Genomic DNA, 17,568 nt, shown 5'->3' on the forward strand with positions numbered 1-17,568 from the left:
TTGAGCAAAGAAACAAAATAGCTCCATTCATAATCTCGAAACATCTACTAGCTGGATCCCACTGTATTCCTTGTGATTCCAAAATAGCACTTTGTTTTAATAATTCTAACCATGCAATGATCTACATTGTAAATAACGGACAATTGTAATAAATTAGCCCCACTCAAAGGGTTAGGATCATCGGTCAACATGATTTTTGTACATGGCTTGCTCTCTTCCAGATCGATGATTGAACGTACCACATGATATAAGGTCTGGGACCTCACCAACGTCTCATATAGGTGGATGTGGATTGCCTGCAACACCCAAGCTAGGTGGGTCCCACCGTGATTCACAAGAATCCGGTGGGACCCACCTAGCTTCTAACTGCAGCAACTTTCTGTGGTAGTGTGGTGTCGGCAATCAGCGTCCCATGGAGATGAGGACGATAGCTAACCCATACATGCATGTATATACATTCCTTGGGTTTTAAGAGAAGGGGGGTAACTCAGGCCAACCGATTTCTTCGGTCGGACTGGACTCAGGACCGGACGAGTTGGTCCGAGTCTCGAGTCTTAAAAGTTAAAACCATGGCCATAAGGGGACAGAATCGTTATTGCTTTGACTACAGTGAGTTCTCACCACCATCTACTGACGCAGCATAGACATCTCCGTCGTGGAAAGATAAAAAATGCACCAATCCAACGTACACGTGTGGAAGTGACTGGAAAATAGGCGGCACACCTAGACTGCCGTGACATGGATGATGGTTTATGGTCCGAAACCCTAGCCATCACTTTCAATGAGATTTACACCTAACCATTCACCCTTCCTATCTGTATTTGCAAGACTACAAATGGATGACTGAGATAATCATAGTGGGGCCCACTAAGTGAACGGTTCCAACTGGATGGCTAAATCCAGATGGTGGGCCCATTGTGAATTATGTACGCCCAGATAATCGTGATGGAAAATGCACACTAGTCAGCTGCATTGTGGAGAGACATCTACAGTACAGCAGCATCCAATCCTGGTTGTTGAAATCGTGGGCCCCAAAAATCAGTCACCAGAACAACCTAACCATATGACCATAGACTGACTTTGACTCTAACAAGTGAAATGACTTCTTCCATTTTAATCAACGGATCACATGCAAAATGTAAATGACATCCATACTACAAATAGGCCGGCCAACTGACCTCATTTCAGTTTGTTTCTACTTCACAAGCGACCAAAAGAATTGTTGTCCTGTCGCTGGCCACACACGGTTAAAAATCATACACCCAATCTGGGTGGGCCCCACAACCATCGATGCGAGACAGCGTCATAGAAGGTTGTCTGGGTTGACAATTTAATACGGACGAGTCGGGGACGGCTTGGTCGCATCGTGTATCAGATTGCTTGGGGCCAAAACCGTTACATACGACATGCACCGCTGGTTTTTGGCGAGATACTTTAAACCTCAATGCCCAGCCATGCATGGACCCACCGACTAGGCCACAATGCAACATGAAACGCGACCTGTTTTCACTTCCCATGCAGCTATGCATGCATCGTGAGCCTCCCATGTAAAAACAGGCTTTGGAAAAATCTGATTTTAAAATGCTCCCTAGATTCCATATGCCTTAGGGCTGTCAATGGACCGGGCATGGGGTTGGCTCTGGCCAGGATTTTTGAACCATTCGGTCAGCTCATTGATGGCCCTAGGTGCGGCATTCCCAGCAATATCAAACGCCAGACTCAATTCAAGTTCAAATCGACTTTCATGAGTGAATAACGATTTCAAATTTTTTTTTTTTTTTAATGGATGAGAGAAATGCCATACAAAACGCTCAACTCACAATCCAAGAGACCCGTTAACAATGTTCTGCCAAAAACATTAAGCAGAAATGGAATTTGGAACGGAAGTTACAACTTGGGACCTCTGAATGAAAATTTGTATTGCCAGTATTATAGAAGAAACTCACTGGGAGATTATAAAAGATTCTAGTCATCATAATTCAATCCATCATCGTCGTCGTCAACCTCCACTTCGGCATCATCAGACCCACCAAGGAGAGAGAGGAAGATAACAATGGCGATCGCCTGGGTTGCTAGAAAGTACTTGGCCCTTCTTTTGAAGGTTTTCTCTTCCTCTGTCTTCTCCCTCTTAGGTTTGGGTTTGGGCTTAGAACCTACAAAAGCCCCCATATTCATAAGATTAATAATAATAATGACGATATGACGACAACAACAAAAAGGAATCACGAAAATGAGCATGCATGGTTCTGAATATCAATATCGGCCCAGCCAAAAAATAATATGATACGGGCATCGTATATTGGTTTCGACCCATATTAGCCAATATCGGTTGAATATTTTTTTCTAAGAAAAAGAATCATGGAAAAATGTTTTGTTTTGTTTTGTTTTAAAGGAAAACATGAGATATCCAAGAATAAGCCTAGCCCACTTATCAGCCTGTCAACACATGTAGCTTGAGTGAAGAAACTTGTAATCATTGATGGGTTGTTTCGATCCTGGCATGGGGGAGCTGAGGGGGGAACCTTTTTCGGCCTAAATTCCATTGATGGGTCATTTCGATCATGGCATGGGGTAGCTGAGGGGGGAACCTTTTTCATGTGTATTTTGGACATGTATATAAATGGTGTATCACACCATTCGGACCATCCAATTGGTGGACATTTACTGGATGATAAAAAACAAAGCATATCCTCCGGTGGTCCTGATTCAGGAAACAGTGTCTTTGAATCAGAGATTAGGACTGTTTCAAAAAAGTGAATAGCATGTAGCGCCGGGTTCACCCCTCTAAAGGGTGAGGCGTAAGCCACACATCTACATGCTACTTCTAGATCTTTAATCAAGGTTGCGCTTGGTTGCACCAATTTCATGATATTTTGCACCAAATTAGACTGATTAACCATGAAATTTCATGATATTTGGTGCAACTAAATGCAACATAAAGTAATAGGAAAGGGCAGAGATTAACTACAAAGGTAAAGACAGAGTAACAAAACTGATTTAATACCGTTACTTATATTATTTTACCAAAGCATTGAAAAGACCAATTAATTTTTATTGAAAATACAGAAATGTAACAAATCATTGAAAACTTTAATTGATGTTAATGTTGTAGTGAAATATAACTTGTAATGTGAGCTTGAGTGAAGAAACATTAATTGCATGTGTCCATCCTAAAAAAAAAGCCCGGCCCACTTATCAGCCGGTCAACACATGTAGCTTGAGTGAAGAAACTTTTTTATTGTTTCCTAACGTCCATTTCTTTGTAGTTCATACACATTTGGACTTTGGGCAACCGGATGATTGTTTCACATCAGTCCATGTGGTAGTGTTTGTGTTTTATGCTTGAAGATGGGAGCTAGGAATAGCATTCCACTTCAAGGCTCAAACCCCTTTTCTACAACTTTTAGAGTACTTCCTTGAGCGATGGTCGATCAAGTATTATGGGTACCTATCCAATTTTCTTTCAAATAGTCAGTTGAGTTTTTCAGATGCTTAATTGAGAGTTTGAGTACAACACAAGATTCTATCCTATTCTATTATTAAAAAAGTAGAAAACAGTTGCCCCCTCAACGCATCTTGATTAAATCAAGAAGGAGATTCAAATGGTTGATTGGGTTTTTAAACTTCTAGGTTTTATATTTAATTCATTTTTTAAAACTTTGATTTGAGGCACTTGGAACATTTTTCGAGAACAATTTGGTTAGGGTTTACGCCCCACGATCCCCCTCTTACAACACAAGGTTAAACAACCCATCTCAGTCTCACCCATAAATAAATATAGAAGTGCTTGAATTTCATTGCGATATCTTACTCCAATGTGAGAAGGGTCCTCTCCTTGGTGTCGACGATGATGAAGGGTCACGAGGAGACCGTGGCACCGATGATGATGATGATGATGAGCCAGCTTCCAAGAATTTTGTCTTTAGATGTTCAGCATATCTTACAAGATTGTCATGCTTCATGAGCTGGCTATGCAATACAGATGTATCCTATAACATCAGAACACAAGCAGAAAGAATCAGATAAGAGTGAGGTAGAAATGTCAACATCAACCAGTGAGAATACTTGAACAGCTGATGTTAGGTTTTACAAGATGACAAAGACGAGCTAAGAACTGAGGTGACATATAAAAATGTCAAAAAGCGCAAGTAATATTAGTAGAGGATTACGGATTTACTTTATATATATATATATATATATATATGGATTGGAAATGTTATTTCCACATTTATTATGGAAAAATATTATTTTGGAATCATAATAAACCGGGAAAACAGAAATCCAGGAAACTCCTTTAAGATCTCATGTGACCTCTCTATAAAGCTGTACTTACGACAGGTGGAAAACTGTATCCCAAAAAGAAACATGTTTCTGAAAAGAGAAAGTCCAATGCTCCTAGCTGCAGATGAACACGAGATGCTCCAACCAATCAACCTGAACTGTGCATTACGTGAAGTGGGAATTTCATGGGCCATGATGCAAACATCATACTGATCAGATTATTCCAAACACCCAATCAATAGTCCACAAATACACTATTGAGATTGTTCAAGATAGGTCCTGTCAAGAATTTTACATTGTCCATGTGTTCTCATTATGGATAATAGATTGCTTAATGATTCTAACAAATCACTTCGAACAGAATGATCCTAACTACTCCAACCACGCTTACAACTAAGGAAAGAGATGACCATTTTTTTTTTTTTTTAAAGGACAGAGCTTTCAGGATAGAATCATCTGATCGGTGTGATTCTTTCTTGAAGTCCCATGAAGTATGGGCTGTAAGTTTGTAACTATGGAACAAAAACAAATCAAGGAAGTTTTCGGTCAAGTCATTCTACAGGTGCATTGAAAAAGGAGATGAGAAGGAAGAAGAGATTTCCACCAACAAGGTCTGGAAGTATCAAGCCCCTCCAAAGATTGTGGGATTTGCTTGGCTTGTGGCCAAGGGCAGGGTGCTCACGGTAGATAATTTGAAGAAAAGAGGCATGGTTATTCCTAATGTATGTTTGTGCTGCATGTCAATGGAGGAATCAGTGAATCACCTAGTTATTCACTGTTCCTTTATCAGCCATATCTGGACAGACTTTCTGTCTCGTTTCGAAATAGCTTGGTCTGCCCCAAATTCGACGGGTACACTATTAAAGGCTTGGCATGGTATATCGGTGGGCAAGAGAAGGATGAAGCTATGGAGAATGTCCCTTCTCGCCGTCTGGTCGGCAGTTTGGGAAGAAAGAAACAGCAGATGTTTCAAAGGGATCTCTAAATTGGTGGAATATGTAGCCACTAGAGCTAGAATGTTAGTTGTTGAGTGGGCCGTCAATGTCGACAAACTAAAGGACTATAATTTGCTGTTTCTAGGTGTGTAATTGGCTGTGTAGCTCCCTCGGCAGTGCAGCCTTGTTTCCATGTTTTCTTCTTTTTTAATATAAATCGTAACTTCTCAAAAAAAAAAAAAAAACTATAGGAGCTTCGATCCGTTTCTCTTCTTGAAAAACAAGAAAAATGTTTATCTATTAACTCCACATATTTGAGTATTAGATCATCAGCTCACCACTGGAACAAGGCTATACTACTTTGTTTTCATAAAATGGCGCCACACCTTGTGTAAATATGTGTGCGAGTCAATCCTCAATCTATGGTGGGCTAAAACTCTAACGGAGAACATAAATTCGATCTGAAACTTTATCATCTGTCACATTACTGCTGCTGCTGCTGCAGCTGCTATGTATACAAAGAGATTATTGCATACACACGCAACTTAATTTATAGAAGCAATGTAGATCAGCATCTACAATGCAGCTTCATATACAGTAATTTACACAACAAACAGTGTTATAACATCTAGATATGTATCAGAATGATGCACAGCCATATGAGTTAATTTGTGTAACATATATTCTTAGGGTAAAAGGCTGATCATCCTGGGGCTTTGAAGAGAAATGGTACTGCCAGTTGGACCATGTGGATCAGTCTAAGACCCACCCACTTCAGGAGGTAGGCCCCACCATGGATAGCCCTTTTTTATATAAAGATGATTGTAACCATTAGGAAAATGAATTTGAATGCAAACCAATTGATTATCTCTCAAACGGTTTTTTATCATCAATATGCATGGCCCAACTAGCAGACTACGGGTTCTCTTTAGTAGTCGATGGGACTACAAGACTGCCTCATAATGTTACAAGACACATAGCTTACCTAGTTATGCATATTATTTACATTATAAGAATTATACAACGGCGATGAAAATAATAAAAATGTAAGTTTATATACAAATTAGGTAATTTAAGTGGTAGACCATCTGATCTAAGAATAAAAAATGCACCTCATTGCTGACCAATATGAGTGAAAAACAAAATAGACACCTCATTGGCACCAAACAATGGGACCCAATCACATGCAATCAAAAGAGCATGTGTCACACACACCATTGTGTGCCACTAATGATAAAGTGTCTTTATCTTTTAATTTTTAAAGTAAGATAGCTTTAGCCATATCATTCACCTTAGGAAGTACCATGATGACCATAAGCCTCATCATCATAGCCTTGTCCCAGCTATTTGGGTGGTTTTTGGAATCTTGTTCGCCAATCAGTCCTATCCAAGTAATCTAGCCTTGTCCCTAGATGTCGTTGCACATGACTGAACCATCTCAACATGCACTCCATCATCTTATCTCTGACTGAGTTTGGGAATACTCCAAGGTTGCTTGGGATGATGCCATTCTCAATTTGTCCTAGTCTTCCCATGCTAAATGTCTGCTCATGTTGCTTCTAAGTGCCCAACACTCCCATATTGCATGGTCAGTCAATTAACCGTCCCATAAAATTTTCACTTTCACAGGCATGCAGTGAACACAAAGTAATCCTAAACCACATCTCCACTTTATCCACTCAGCTCTAATTTGGAAACATCCTCCCAATCTCTCTTCCTCATCCTCATGAATAGTAGAACCAAGATAACAGACACATTGCTTTGAGAAATCTCTTGACCATCCATTTTAATAGTGTCACCTATATAATTGTTCTTACTACCCGCCTGGGTTTGGGCGAATGGCTAGTGTAGTGGGTTTGCTCCCCACAGATGCAAGATCGATTTCCTTCCCCGTGATTTACCCGATGCACGTGGTTGGTGGGTGATTGCGTGCATACGCAAGGAATAGTCTGCCTTATAAAGGGGCGGGGTCACCCTGTCATTGTCAAAAAATATAATTGTTCTTACTAAAGTTTCATTCCAAATTCTCCGCTTTGGGTGAGTCCTACAGTGCCTTTGCCTCATGTGTGGCTCTATCCAGGCCCTCCGAGTGTAGTCGTATTCAGACCGCATGCTGCAAATGTTAAGATCTTTTATTATTATTATTATTATAAAACTGATACAGTATGGTCGTGTCGGCCCCCACTGTTACACGATATGGGGGTGAATTTGCTTATTGGAGAAAAAAATTATCAGTATTGGTTGATACGGTCTGATACGGGCCATAGCTGCACCGATACACAGTCAATGTGCTAATACCTGCCAACACAGCCATAGAGGCCCTCTTCTCTCTCTCTCTCTCTCTCTCTCTCTCTCTCTCTCTCTCAAGACTAGAGGAAGTTTAGAACTTATTTTAGACTATAACCAGGCCTTTGGAATCAAACCACCATACCTGGGGGGATTCGATGAATCAAAGTGAAATGGAACATTTTGGTGAAAATTGAGAAAACAGGTAAACCATCTCTTTTCTTCTTCTTTTTTTTCCCATCTTATTTTGGTTGTGTTTCAGTGAAATGGGCCATAATCCACCAAATCATGCTTGATGTGTGCTCAATCAGGATCTAATTGGCTGACTTTCAACAAATCAAGCCGACAAACAACGTTCATATCAAAGAACGGTTTGATACACAATTTTTTTTTGTAGGGATAAGGTTTGATACACAATTGAATACATGTATTAAAAAATAAAAGTAACAGATTCTTGTGTTTTACATTCTTTCCTGTTTCCCCAATAATTTTACAAGATTCTTTGGACAAGGAAAAATGCTGATACTAGCATGTATCATCTGATCAAGTTTGATACGATCTAATACGCCCTGTAGTATTGTGTCATTTTTGGGCCTGGTCAATATGCTTACCAGTACTATTATTCAAAATTGGATAAAATTCTCACAATACACAACCTGCAGAGGAGGAATATGATCATTATGAGCACTAGCCCCCTATGCCTTAAAGATTTGGAATTTGCAAGCCATATTTTCATGTTTTCTTTTCTTTCTTTCTTTTTTTTTGGTTTGCAATGGATGATTAGGGGACCAATCACAGCCTTCTTCATGGCCTGGAAAGGGGGCCCCTTATCAAAAAGAAGGAAATTTCTATAACGTTTATCTCTGTTGTCTAGTCTATATGCCTCTATGGTCTTTATGGAGAGAAAGGAACAATAGAATCTTCAAGATCAGATAGGAAAGTCATATAGTAATTGTCCATTCAGCTGAAGGGATGGTTCTGATATAGGCCTTGGGGTACCAGTTCAGGAGTTGTAAAATGGAAGAAATTGTGGGTTGGATAGATAGGCTTCACTCCTTTACGGTAGGGTAAGAGGGCTAACCTCTCATCATCTCTCCTCCCTCATATCTTTATATTTCCCTTTTGTTTAGTGCTAATAAATCTTTAAGATCCCATTAAAATAACTCCTCCTTGGTTTTGCTAAACTTTAGGGCTTGTTTGATAAGCGGTAATGGATTCCAAGGAATTCTATTTAAAGTGGAATGCTTGATATGCAAGTGGAAATCCCCACTTCATCTCACTAGGGCCACCGTGGATTTTGTGCTTGAGAATGGTAGAAATGGAAATGTGCCATGATTACATAAGGAATCTGTGATTCCCTTTGCGAATAAAGAAAAAAGATGAACAATTATGATTACACTTTTACTTTCTTTTACCATGGAGTCCCACTTATCAAACAGGTCCTAAAGCCTCTAGACTTTAGAGCCTTTTTCGAAACCTAGAATATAGCATTTGCCCCTTTTCTAGTCTCATTGACCAAAAGCATGTTATCTGCAAAGAACATGATATGGTAGACCTAATCCTGGACACACCTGCAGTTGAGTACCTGCAGTTGATTCTTGGGCAATCAACTCACCTAATTGAAATAACCTAGTCTATATAAGGAAAAATGCACAGCTCAACTGGGGGATCCTTTTTTTTTCTTCTTCTTCTTTTTTTTTTTCTTTGTAAAGAAATATATTAAGAAGGCAAAAGCCATAAAAACAACAAGCTAAACAAAGCAACATAACAAAGAAACAGAAAAACAGAAAACAAAAGGAAAAAAAAAAACCAAAAAACCCTAAAAATCTTGATACAGCTCAAGACAAAACCAGGGGCAAAAGCACTAATCCAAGATGGAGGAGGAGCAATCTGTCTAAGAGATTTAGATTGGTCAGCCGCTCCCTCAGATCCCAGATTAGCTGCTTAGAAACAGAAGAAGAAGATGCTTGATCTTGAAAGCAGCAATAGTTCCTTTCTTTCCAATGGCCCAAAACGCAGCCATTACGGGATCTTAATTAACACAAAATTGAATGTGAACTGCCCATTTCACCAAAAAATGGAATGGCGTACTTTTTTTTCCTGATTCTTAAAGTTTTAGCGAAGGAATTGAAGGGACATGAAAATCAGCAAATGAAATGGAGTTATGAGTGACATATTAGGATTGACTGCTTTCCATTGTAAAATGTTCTGCTCATTACTACATGGAAATGACATAGAATGTTAAGGACTAAAATTCAATGCAAATGTCAAAATATTTTTTATAAGTCAACAGCTTATTTTCTAAGAAAATATTGTTCAATAACTTTCATAGTTATATAAAACTTGACAAAATCTTGTGGTTTATGACCCAAATTCTCAAGATTTTACAAACTGATGATTTTCAGAATAATGTTCCTGAAGCAAGAGAAAAAAGTGAGCATATAATTTATTTATTTTTTCGAGGAATAAGTGAACATAGAAAATAACTCAACTGCCACCACAAACTAATTACTAGGTACATTTACTAGTATAACCGTGTACATAAACAACACTTTTTTTTCTTTCTTTCTTTTTTTAAATCTTGTCCATAACCAATACATTTTTTAAGGGTGCCATAATCAACAAAGATTTTCCTACATTTGAATGAGATTGGAGAATATACATGCTCTGTAAAATTGTGAAATTCAAAAGTTGTGGGGATGTAAACTAATTATTAGCAACATATAACCATATGTCCATAACCAATGCATGTATTAATGGCCTGTTTGGTAGCACCAAAAGTTAATATTGGATAAGCTATCCATGTCATGTGGACCTTGACCAGGTTGTCTAGGCTTAGCTATCTTGGACTAACTATTCTGTTGTTGTTTATCAAGCACCTTGGAATAAGGAAAGGCTACTCGAAACATAGGGCATGTGCATGTTGACAAACTAGCACATGTGGCACATGCAAGGTGCTTGAAGATGAACAGTGGCACATGTGGGGCACATGATAGTGGAACATGTGGCACATGAAGGACACGTGAAGGTTGAATGTGCCACACTTGTTGCATGTAAAGATGGACGGTGGCACTTGTGGCGCCTATTTACCACAATTGAATAGTATAACAAATGCCATAATGGGGATAAGAAGGGAAGAGGCTTTTTAGAAACAAGAGTCCTCTCCAACAGTTAAAAAATGAGAATGTTGTTCTCACTTCTCTTGGATTTTGTGCAAAATAACACTAGACAAACAACAGACAAGTGGTTAGGTCCTGGACAAGGTAGCCAGGGACTGAGCTTTGCTGCTACCTGACATCACCTAAACCAAGAAATTGCATGAGACTGGAGAATAAGCATGCTTTTTGTATAACTGGAAGCTGCAAATGCAATCAGTTAAGAAACACAGATATAGACGCAAAAAAAAAGTAATTTTTTCCTTTCTTTTTTGGGTTTCTTTGTTTCTTTTAACTCATCAATTTCCATCATTGTTTTTGAACCCATCAGCTTCCATAACCATAGAGTAAGAGAACTCACAGCTGAAGTTTGAAGGACAAAAAGGGCATGTCCAAGGAAAATAGCATCCAAACTTGTAGGCCTGCATACAACAAAAAGAAGCATGACAGATAACTACGCATTCCTCCCTATTCAAGGTAATAAGAATTCTAGAAAGCATAAGATTGCCTTTGACTGAGTTCGTAAAAGGAAATATGCATGCAGGAGTAGTCAACTAATTATTCAGTTACCTGTTTTCAAAGAGAAAGGTCTGATCCCCTAACTTCACTGATAGGGCCTCATATGCAAGGTTTGCTTTCCTGTATATCTGTCCATGCAGAGAATTCAATCTGTTGACTATTCAGAAACCACTTGAGTCCATCCTTCGATGTGCTCTTTAAGAAAACATCACAATATAACAAATGCAGGTTGACAAGAAACAAAATAAAATCCAAATAGTGCCGCATAAAAAACACAAGGTAACATAGGGCCCTCATGCATCAGGACATCCTTGTGTCCTGCCCATATGGGTCAGGCAGATCCAGAGCAGTCATCTCATGGGCCCCACATTAGATGGACCACGACCCAAAAATCTCCCAGAATGGAAATTCCTATCCTTCCAATCTTTGGCCTTTTTCCAGATCATTGCTATTCTTCTTAACCGTCTATTTGTGGGACACTGAGCAAACAGTTAGGATCTTCCGATGTGGGAGTTTTTGGTGCATTTTCATCCATGCAAGGCCCATAAGGTCAATAGTTTGGATCCCCAAGATGGGGCCCCACCTGCATGGAGTGATGCACCAGAACACTATTCACATCCTAATCCATTGTAGCAATGACCAAAGATTGCGTTGGAGCAATGACTGAAGTGCCAAAATTCAAAATAAAAATGGAAGACAATCACGAATCATATAGCGGTTAGAAACCATAGAGACAAAGAAGGAAAGAAACCTCAGCTTCTCTTTCTACAGCATTGACTTTTGTTATCCCAAGTAGTAGCTTTGCAGCTTGGGTTTGCTTCCAATGGAGAACCTTGCCTACTGGCCATGGAAGATCAGAGAAATATATCTTATCTGCAGCACTTCCATCAGAACCCACCCAGAGTTCATAGAATGCAGCATCCACAAGCCATGAGCTGATCATTGCCTTTGTCGACAACCACTCTGGGATAGAGTTACTTGGAAGTTTCGAGTCTAGATCAACGATACCATCTTCTTTTAGACTTTCAATGGTCCCGCCCTTCTCATTATTGAATGCCACGTAATCACCATACTCAACCAACGGTATGTCATCTACAGAAGATTAAGAGCCATCATTACACCAAGATGATAGAGATTAAACGGAAACACCTGCGGACGCACACATAATATAAACATAAATGATCCTTGGGTGAAGGAGAACCTTTTTTTTAACAAATGAATGATGGAACCTAAAGAATAAATCATCCGGCATCTCATAATGTTCTTTGTTGTCAGATTGAGGATTGCGTTCTTTGTTTCCACAAAAGACAGTGACAATTAAAAAATCTCCACCCAAATTTCTCGAATTTCTCGTAGCATGAAAGACTTTTCAAAATGGCTAGCCATGAATGAAATGGTGGATTTACCGATGGGAGGGGTGAAATTCACATGGTCAAATGGCCAGATTAATGCCTCAAAATGAAAGCTGGACAGATTCTCTGTCTCTCCTTATTGGATTGAAAAATATCCTCTTGCCCACCAATGAGGCTTGCCAAAACCAGCATCCGACCATTGTCCTATTATGTTAGAAGTGGATTGGGGCCCTCGCCCATTCAAGTTCGAGCTCGTATGGTTATCAGTTGAAGGTTTTGCGGAGAAAGTTAGGGAATGGTGGTCTTTCTTCAAGGTGGAAGGTTCCATAAGCTAAAGATGTTGAAAAAGAAATTATTGGTGTGGGAAAAGGAGGTATGGAAGCTCCGTGAAGAGGAATCTGCGAAATTGCTTCAGAATATCCAGGCTCTTGATTCTATGATGGGGACATCACACGCACACGTGCACGCACGCCGCCCCCTACGCACGTACACCAGAAGGAGGACCCCACCGTCGATCTGGATCGATGACAACGTTCAGGGAGGGCCTCCTAGTTAGGAGACGAAATTTTGATTCAAAAGACTGGACCCGATAATCAAGTAAAGCCCATCATGAGATTTCATGATCGGGGCCCACTAGTCAAATTGATTTCATATTTTAGGTTTTGCTTATTAATGTTATCTAGAACATCATGGACGCTTTAGATTTCTTTGATTAATTTTTATTTTAGTTTACTGCATCGCCAAGTAATAGGTTGCGCACATGATGCGAGTTTTGGGATATAGGGTTTTCATATAAATAGGCACCCTTTGTAACTTTTTTCATAAAATGGAAGATTAATTAAAAAAATTATGCGTTTTCCTATTCTCTAAGTTGTGAAGCCTAATTGGGTGCAAAGTCTTCCCTTCATCGAAGGGCTAACTACCGTGGTGCGAAGGCACATCTATCCCAATCCGCCCCCATCTTATATCATCCACCCTTTTCATCTCCCATAATCATCTGCGCTACAAATCTGTCCCTTATTGCATCAAATTCCCTCTCTTCAACAGATTTTCAGAATCTGGCTCTGCAGGATGGCTGAAACTTCGGCAGAGCACCACGCACAAACCGTGCATCGAATCGAGCTGCAATTTGGGGGTTTTGAAGTCTATCCCTGGCCGACTGAGGCCAAGGTGGCCTTTTTTTAAATAGTGGGCCCCACACACGTGCGGCCGAGATTACACGCACGTGCGTCTGGGCCATTGTTGTTGTCCAGGCGTGCGGTACTTCTCTGGTTCGTCTCTCTCCTCTCTTTCACTCTGCTTTCACTCAAAATCCCTAAACCTAACCCTAAATTACTCAAATCTCCAATTTTATGTCCCTTTTCTTACCCTAGGGTTCCCCGAATTAAAATTTCTGAATCCCTTGGATTAAGGACTGATTACTATGCAAGTGTGGATGATTATTTCTTATCTTTGAGTATCGTTTGGTTCATAATTTTTATTGATCCAACCCTATCATGTTTAGGCCTGGACCCGCATAGATTCCCCTTAATTGAATGTTTGAACTTTCATGTGAGATATGGAATTTGTGTAATTGTTACTGAACTAACGTGATCTTAAGCCTGAAATCTCGCATATCATATTTAATTTTCATGTCCTGCATCATTTTAAGGAAGAGGTTAGGGAGTTTTTAAAGGAGGAGCGAGGTTGAAGGGAGGTATTAATGTGGGGGCATTTTCAAACCGGGCTCGAGTGGGGTGGCCTGTGAGATGCAGGGGCACACTCGGGGTGGGCGGCCTGTGTGAGGCAGGTAGCTCGTGAGATGCGGGCGCCACCCGTGTGACTCGTGTGAGGCGGTACCCATGTGATTTAGGGCCCACGGGGGGGTTTCGACCGAGGGCCTAACCCATGAGACGTGGGACCTGGGCAATGAGATAAAGGGATTAATTCGTCATACTCTAACAGTTCGAGCTTTCAGAGCAAGTGGTTAATTATCTTACATCAAATTTGCATCAGAGCGGGAGGTCTCGTGTTCGAGACTCCTCACCGGGGGTGATTAATGCGGGGGCATTTTCACACCGGGCTCGAGTGGGGTGGCCTGTGAGATGCAGGGACACACTCGGGGTGGGCGGCCTGTGTGAGGCAGGTGGCTCGTGAGATGCGTGCCCCACCCGTGTGACTCGGGTGGCTCGTGTGAGGCGGTACTCATGTGATTTGGGGCCCACAAGGGGGGTTCAACCGAGGGCCTAACCCATGAGACGTGGGGCCTGGGCAATGAGATAAAGGGATTAATTCGCCATACTCTAACAGTTCGAGCTTTTAAAGCAAGTGGTTAATTGTCCTACATCAGATATACAGGGCGGAATATAATGTGAGGCTTAGAGAGGAGGAAATCAAATGGAGGTAGCGTTCTTAGGTGGTTTGGTTGAAAGAGGGTGATAAGAATATGAAATTTTTTCATGCTATGGCAAGTGCTCGGGCTCGAGTTAACTAAATATCAAGTCTAGTGGTGGAAGGGGAAAGAGTCAAAGGTAACGAGAAGGTATGTGCAGCTATTGTAAAGTTTTATAAAGAGTAGCTTACAAAAGAAGCATGGTTAAGACCCTCTCTTTATGATCTCCCTCTTCCCTCTTTATCTTCGGAGTTGGCAGAATTCTTGAAAAGCCCAGTTTCAGAGGAAATTAAAAAAGCACTCTCAGAGTTAGGGAAGGTTAAGGCTCCAGGTCCGGTTGGTTATCCAATCGCGTTCTTTCAAAAATTTTGGAGCGTGATTAAACACGATTTGGTCAGCTTTATCCATGAATTTTTCGAATCAGGACACTTATCTATAGTATTTGGGACGACTTCTATTGTTCTAATTCCTAAAAAAGAAGGGGCATAAACATTAATATAAGATTTTGGCAAAGATCTTGGCTTTCAAATTTAGGTCAGTTTTAAGCAAGATGATCTCCAAGGCTCAAGAGGCATTTGTGAAAGGTAGACAAATATCGGATAGCGTTCTTATAGCCCACGAATGTATCGATTCCTGTAGAAGGAAAGGAAAGAAGGGCACCATTTGCAAGTTAGACATTGAGAAGGCATATGATCATGTGGATTGGGAGTTTCTTGACTATATACTAATGCGGTTGAGGTGCGGTGTCAAATGGAGGAATTAGATGCATGTATTCGATCGGCAAAATTCTTGATTATGGTTAATAGAGCTCTGAAAGGGTATTTTTCATGTTCTAGAGGGTTGCGACAAGACGACCTGTTATCTCCTTACTTATTTGTGGTAGTGATGGAGGCTTTTGGGAGGATGTTAGATCAAGGGGAGTTAGCGGGTTTAGTGGAAGGCTTCTGAGTGGGTAACTCGGAGTTCCAAATCTCACATTTACAATACACGGATGACACATTACTCTTATGTGAGGCAAAAGAAGGAAAAGTAGATAGCCTTAGGACAATAATTCATTGTTTCGATGCTATTTCAGGATTAAAAGTCAATATGGCCAAAAGTGAAATGTGGGGATGGGTCTCTCAGCGGAGGACATTAATGGTTTTGCAGTTTGGTTTAGATGTAGGCATAGTTCCTTCCCAATCAAATCATGCCAAGTTAGGTCAGGAGGGAGCTCAGTCTAGGCAGGGGAGTACCCAATCCACATCCATTTATGAGCCATTGAAGATTGGTATTTCTAATCTACTACAACTGAACTTTGTAAGAGTGAAAAGAAATACCTAAGAAACTTAAACAAAAAAAAAACAAAAAAAAACAAAAAAACAAAAAAGAAGAAGAAGAAATTGCAACAACTAAGGCATCATTTGGATTCCTGTAAAATCATTAAGTTGTAAGGGGATTGCATGTAATCATATTGCAGGGGTTGTTTGGATACCTGCATTTGCCTGTAAAGGCTTTACAAACTATAGACACATTACAACTTTTAGTTGTAATCTAGAACCTTGCAAAAAGCCATGTTTTAGATTACAAGAAAAGTTTTTAAAGCCAAAAAGACATTACCCATAATAGAACACAATGGTTGATACACGCTTGCGATGTGTGAAACCCACCGCAATGTGCACGGTACATCTAGTCCGTCCATCAGCTGTAAACTGTTTGAACTCAAAACATTACAAGCATCCAGATGACCCCAACGGACTCCTCCCACGTGTGCATAAGAAGGCCCCATCTGATCCTATTCTTGTGCACACGTGTGGAGCGTACACGTGTGGGATTAGAAGCAATTGCATCAATTACTAGGTAGTTAATGTAACAAAAAACTATAGCTGCTTTTTTTTTAAAAAAAAATCTATATATTTAAAATCATGAACAAACAGAAACGTAAAAGAAAAAAGAAAAAAGAAAAAAAGGAAAGAAATCCAACCTGAATCGGGATTGGCGGTGTCGAAATGGACGTCGAACGGCAGATTGGCGAGGCGGAGGTAGATATAAACGGGTAGGCAAGAAGGGCAGGCAGTTAGGAGACCGAAACAAGGCTTCCTTGTTACAAGAACAAGCCCTTTCTCTTTCTGATCGTCCATTTTCAATTCCTTCCCCTTTCTTGGAATTCCTTTTTACCGGAAAAAGGAAAAAAAAAAAAAAAAAGGAGAAAAATGAGGAGAGGAGGGTTTCAAGAGTTTGTATTGGAATTTCCTTCGCTTTCTTGGACTTCCTTTTCTTCGGAAGGAATCTGGAGAGAAATGAAATGAAAAGGAGAAATGGGAGAGAGGGAGAGCAAAGAGGGAAAAGGGTTCCGTCAGGGTTTGGTGGCACTGAGATGGAAGAAGGGCTGTTTCGAATCGTACTGTCCCCACGCGCGAGCACGTGCGTGACACGAGGGCCGTTTACAAGGTGGGTCCCCAATATGTCGTGCCCGCATATCAGGGAGCAGGGAGCAGATTTGGTGAGACCCCAGATCCACCGAGGTGAGTGGGACCTCTGACTGTTACGTATGTGACTACATCCACGCCGTCCATCCGTATTGAAAGCTTGTTTCAGGGCATTATTAAAAAAAATAAAAATAAACAAATAAATAAATTGAAGCAGCTCCAATTCCCAGGTGAGATAATAATAGAAGGAAACAGTGGTAA

General features: G+C 40.4%; 1 protein-coding gene across 1 annotated transcript; it reads right to left on the reverse strand.

Annotated features, from left to right (window-relative positions):
* Positions 1 to 1,749: 1,749 nt before the first annotated feature.
* LOC131256621 (mitochondrial outer membrane import complex protein METAXIN) lies at positions 1,750 to 17,259 on the reverse strand. The gene is made up of 6 exons (XM_058257557.1): positions 16,863 to 17,259; positions 11,928 to 12,268; positions 11,228 to 11,304; positions 11,019 to 11,079; positions 3,812 to 3,989; positions 1,750 to 2,153 (listed from the first exon to the last, which is right to left on the reverse strand). The coding sequence occupies exons 1-6, from the start codon at positions 17,017 to 17,019 to the stop codon at positions 1,966 to 1,968; spliced, it is 1,002 nt and encodes a 333-aa protein (XP_058113540.1). The 5' UTR covers positions 17,020 to 17,259; the 3' UTR covers positions 1,750 to 1,965.
* Between the last annotated feature and the right edge of the window lie 309 nt (positions 17,260 to 17,568).

Source organism: Magnolia sinica, chromosome 9 (assembly GCF_029962835.1).
Source record: "Magnolia sinica isolate HGM2019 chromosome 9, MsV1, whole genome shotgun sequence".
In the NCBI taxonomy this organism is placed as follows: domain Eukaryota; kingdom Viridiplantae; phylum Streptophyta; class Magnoliopsida; order Magnoliales; family Magnoliaceae; genus Magnolia; species Magnolia sinica.

What these genes read in the sequence shown, in the direction of transcription:
- LOC131256621 (XM_058257557.1), bottom strand. Translation starts at nt 17,019, where the DNA reads ATGGACGATCAGAAAGAGAAAGGGCTTGTTCTTGTAACAAGGAAGCCT. An exon ending in CTGTAGAAAGAGAAGCTGAG is followed by an intron (nt 11,305 to 11,927) that starts GTTTCTTTCCTT and finishes CTGCATGGACAG; the next exon opens with ATATACAGGAAAGCAAACCT. An exon ending in AGGACCCTTCTCACATTGGA is followed by an intron (nt 2,154 to 3,811) that starts GTAAGATATCGC and finishes GGGCTTTTGTAG; the next exon opens with GTTCTAAGCCCAAACCCAAA.